The 2,736-nt window shown below is 43.2% G+C and overlaps 1 protein-coding gene across 1 annotated transcript; it reads left to right on the forward strand.

Moving 5' to 3' along the window:
* Positions 1 to 898: 898 nt before the first annotated feature.
* Positions 899 to 2,032, forward strand: npy4r (neuropeptide Y receptor Y4). Its single transcript, XM_073827571.1, has one exon. The coding sequence runs from the start codon at positions 899 to 901 to the stop codon at positions 2,030 to 2,032; it is 1,134 nt and encodes a 377-aa protein (XP_073683672.1).
* The last annotated feature ends 704 nt before the right edge of the window (positions 2,033 to 2,736 follow it).

Here is a 2,736-nt window from a genome sequence, read left to right on the forward strand (position 1 = left end):
AAGTAGTATCTCCTTTTTAAAATCAGGTCATTCTTAGCTTCTTGTCGGTGTGACAACACACAGACAGAGGCCGCTCCCACAATAGTTGATTGACATGAGCGCCTTACCTAAGACCCGCCCTCACCGAGCTGAAACAGTCCGACTCTGATCGCCATTGTGTCGACTCAGTTGCAGGGGAAGACAAGAATGTCTCCGATTGAGCGCTTGAGGTGTTCTGTTGCTAGATGTAATAATGAACATAACAGTCGTCATTTACTCCCGACATATGAGCCGCTGAAGACGCAGAGGATTAATGTTACTTTCATTTTTTAAAGAAAAGCGCAGATCCCGATGTGTGTTTGTATGTTCGTGTGAATCATTCGTGATGCAGATTCGCCTCAAGCAGAACTGAGTTTAAGGGTTTTTTATGCATCTTTGCAAATGGCCTTCCTTGATAATGTGCTAGTTAGCAAGTTTCCCAGCTAAACGCGGCTAAAGTAAACATTACGGTTCGTCATCCCACGGCAGAGAGGGGCGGGGTGAGCAAAGCTCATTAGCATTTAAAGGAACATGCAACAGAATAGCTCACTCTAAAAAGGGCTGATTTTGACAAGGTAAAAAGAGTGTTTTTTTACACTACCCTTAAGAAATTTTAACCAAAGTGTGACATAGACTTCTCATTAGGACCCTAAAAAATCATATCAACCTGTGGAAAATGGGCATCCGATGACCTCTTTAAAATTTTTACACTTTATATTCTCATTATTTCTGAAATAACTGTTATAGCCTCTATAGTGTCATAGCTGCTGAAATGCATGCTGAGTGTCTCAGGGGTGTGCACGTCTAATTTAGATGCGCCTCTTTGTTATTTTCAGACTCCCAAGATGCTTTGCTGTGTGGCGCTATCCTGAGGTGGCCAATGTCGTCGGCTCTCTTTGACATGCCGTGGTGGCAGGCGCTCTTAAACTCCACCCTCAGCCTCAATCAAAGCAACAGTAGTTTGTTCCTGCTTGATGTCCCCTGCTGGCAATCAAGCGCCATGACACTCACACTAGTGCTGTGCTACTGCCTGGTGCTTATTTTGGGCTTGCTTGGTAACATCCTCCTCATTTGCATTATTATGCACCAGCGGGACCCTCCTAACGTCACTAGCATCCTCATTGCCAACCTTTCGGTTTCCGATATCCTGGTGAGTGTGTTCTGCCTTCCCTTCACAGTGGTTTACACGCTCATGGACCACTGGATCTTCGGAGCGCTGCTATGTCGCCTAATGCCGTTCGTGCAGTGCGTGTCGGTGACAGTTTCAGTTCTGTCTCTGGTTTTGATCGCACTTGAAAGGCACCAGCTCATCCTGCATCCATCCGGCTGGAAGCCGAGCGTCCCGCAGGCGTACATAGCCGTCTTGATTGTGTGGCTGCTGGCCTGCGTGACATCATTACCTTTCCTGGCATTTCACTTGCTCAGCAGTGAGCCGTACAGTCTGCTGCCTGCGCCGCTCAGCCAGCTGCAGGCCTGTCTGGAAGTCTGGCCCTCTCAGCAACACAAACTAGCCTACACCACCAGCCTGTTACTATTCCAGTACTGCTGCCCGCTGCTACTCATGCTGCTTTGCTATCTTCGCATCTTCCTGCGGCTGCGACGCAGACAGCGCATGCTGGAGCACCAGTGCAGCCGCAACCGAGAAGACGAACACCGGCGTGTGATGCACAGCAAGCGCATAAATGTCATGCTTGCCACTTTGGTGGCTGCATTTGCTGTGTGCTGGCTGCCATTAAATGCCTTTAATGTGGTGGCGGACTGGCACCAGGAGGCGCTGCCTGTGTGTTACCACAATCTGCTGTTTTCACTCTGCCATCTGCTGGCCATGAGCTCCACCTGCGTCAACCCCGTCATCTATGGATTCCTCAACAGCAACTTCCGCAAGGATGTGGCATCAGTGGTGCTACACTGCCATTTTCAGCCACTCGAGGACAGCTATGAACACTTTCCGATGTCCACAATTAACACTGATGTGTCACGGACATCTTTTAGACTCAGAAACAATTCAGTGTAATTTGGCTAATTGCTTAATGTTAATTAATCTTAACATCAAAACCAGTCAACATTAAACAACATTGAATGTTCCACTCCAGTGCCAAAACTTTCACACAGATGCCAGCCCTAGACTAGCTATTGTAACCCACATGACAAAAAATATTTTCTGGTATTTTCTGGTTCAAATTTATGGTAAATATGTTGTAAAAATCAAACTGAAAATATATTTGGTATACAAACATACATTACAAAATGAACTTCAAGAGGCAAGAAAATACATTTCCAATCTTAAAAATATATTTTGGACAATATAATTATATTTAGGACAAATAATTCAATGGATACACTACCAGTTAAAAGTTTTTGAACAGTACGATGTTTTTCAAAGAATTATCTTCTGCTCACCAAGCCTGCATTTATTTAATTCAAAGTACAGCGAAAACAGAAAAAAAATTGAAACATTTTTACTGTTTAAAATAACTCTTTTAAATGTAATTTATTCCTGAGATTAAAGCAAAATTTTCAGCATCATTAGTCCAGTCTTCATTCTCACGTGATCCTTCCGAAATCATTCTAATTTGCTGATTTGCTGTTCAAGAAACAATTATTATTATTATCAACATTTAAAACAGTTGAAATTATAGAAATTAATACTTTTATTTAGCAAGGATACAAGGATAATAATTGATCAAAAGTGATGACAAAGATATTTATAATGTTACA

This window comes from Garra rufa, chromosome 21 (genome assembly GCF_049309525.1).
Source record: "Garra rufa chromosome 21, GarRuf1.0, whole genome shotgun sequence".
In the NCBI taxonomy this organism is placed as follows: domain Eukaryota; kingdom Metazoa; phylum Chordata; class Actinopteri; order Cypriniformes; family Cyprinidae; genus Garra; species Garra rufa.

Excerpts from the sequence above, each read along its gene's own strand:
- npy4r (XM_073827571.1), top strand. The coding sequence starts at position 899 with ATGTCGTCGGCTCTCTTTGACATGCCGTGGTGGCAGGCGCTCTTAAAC.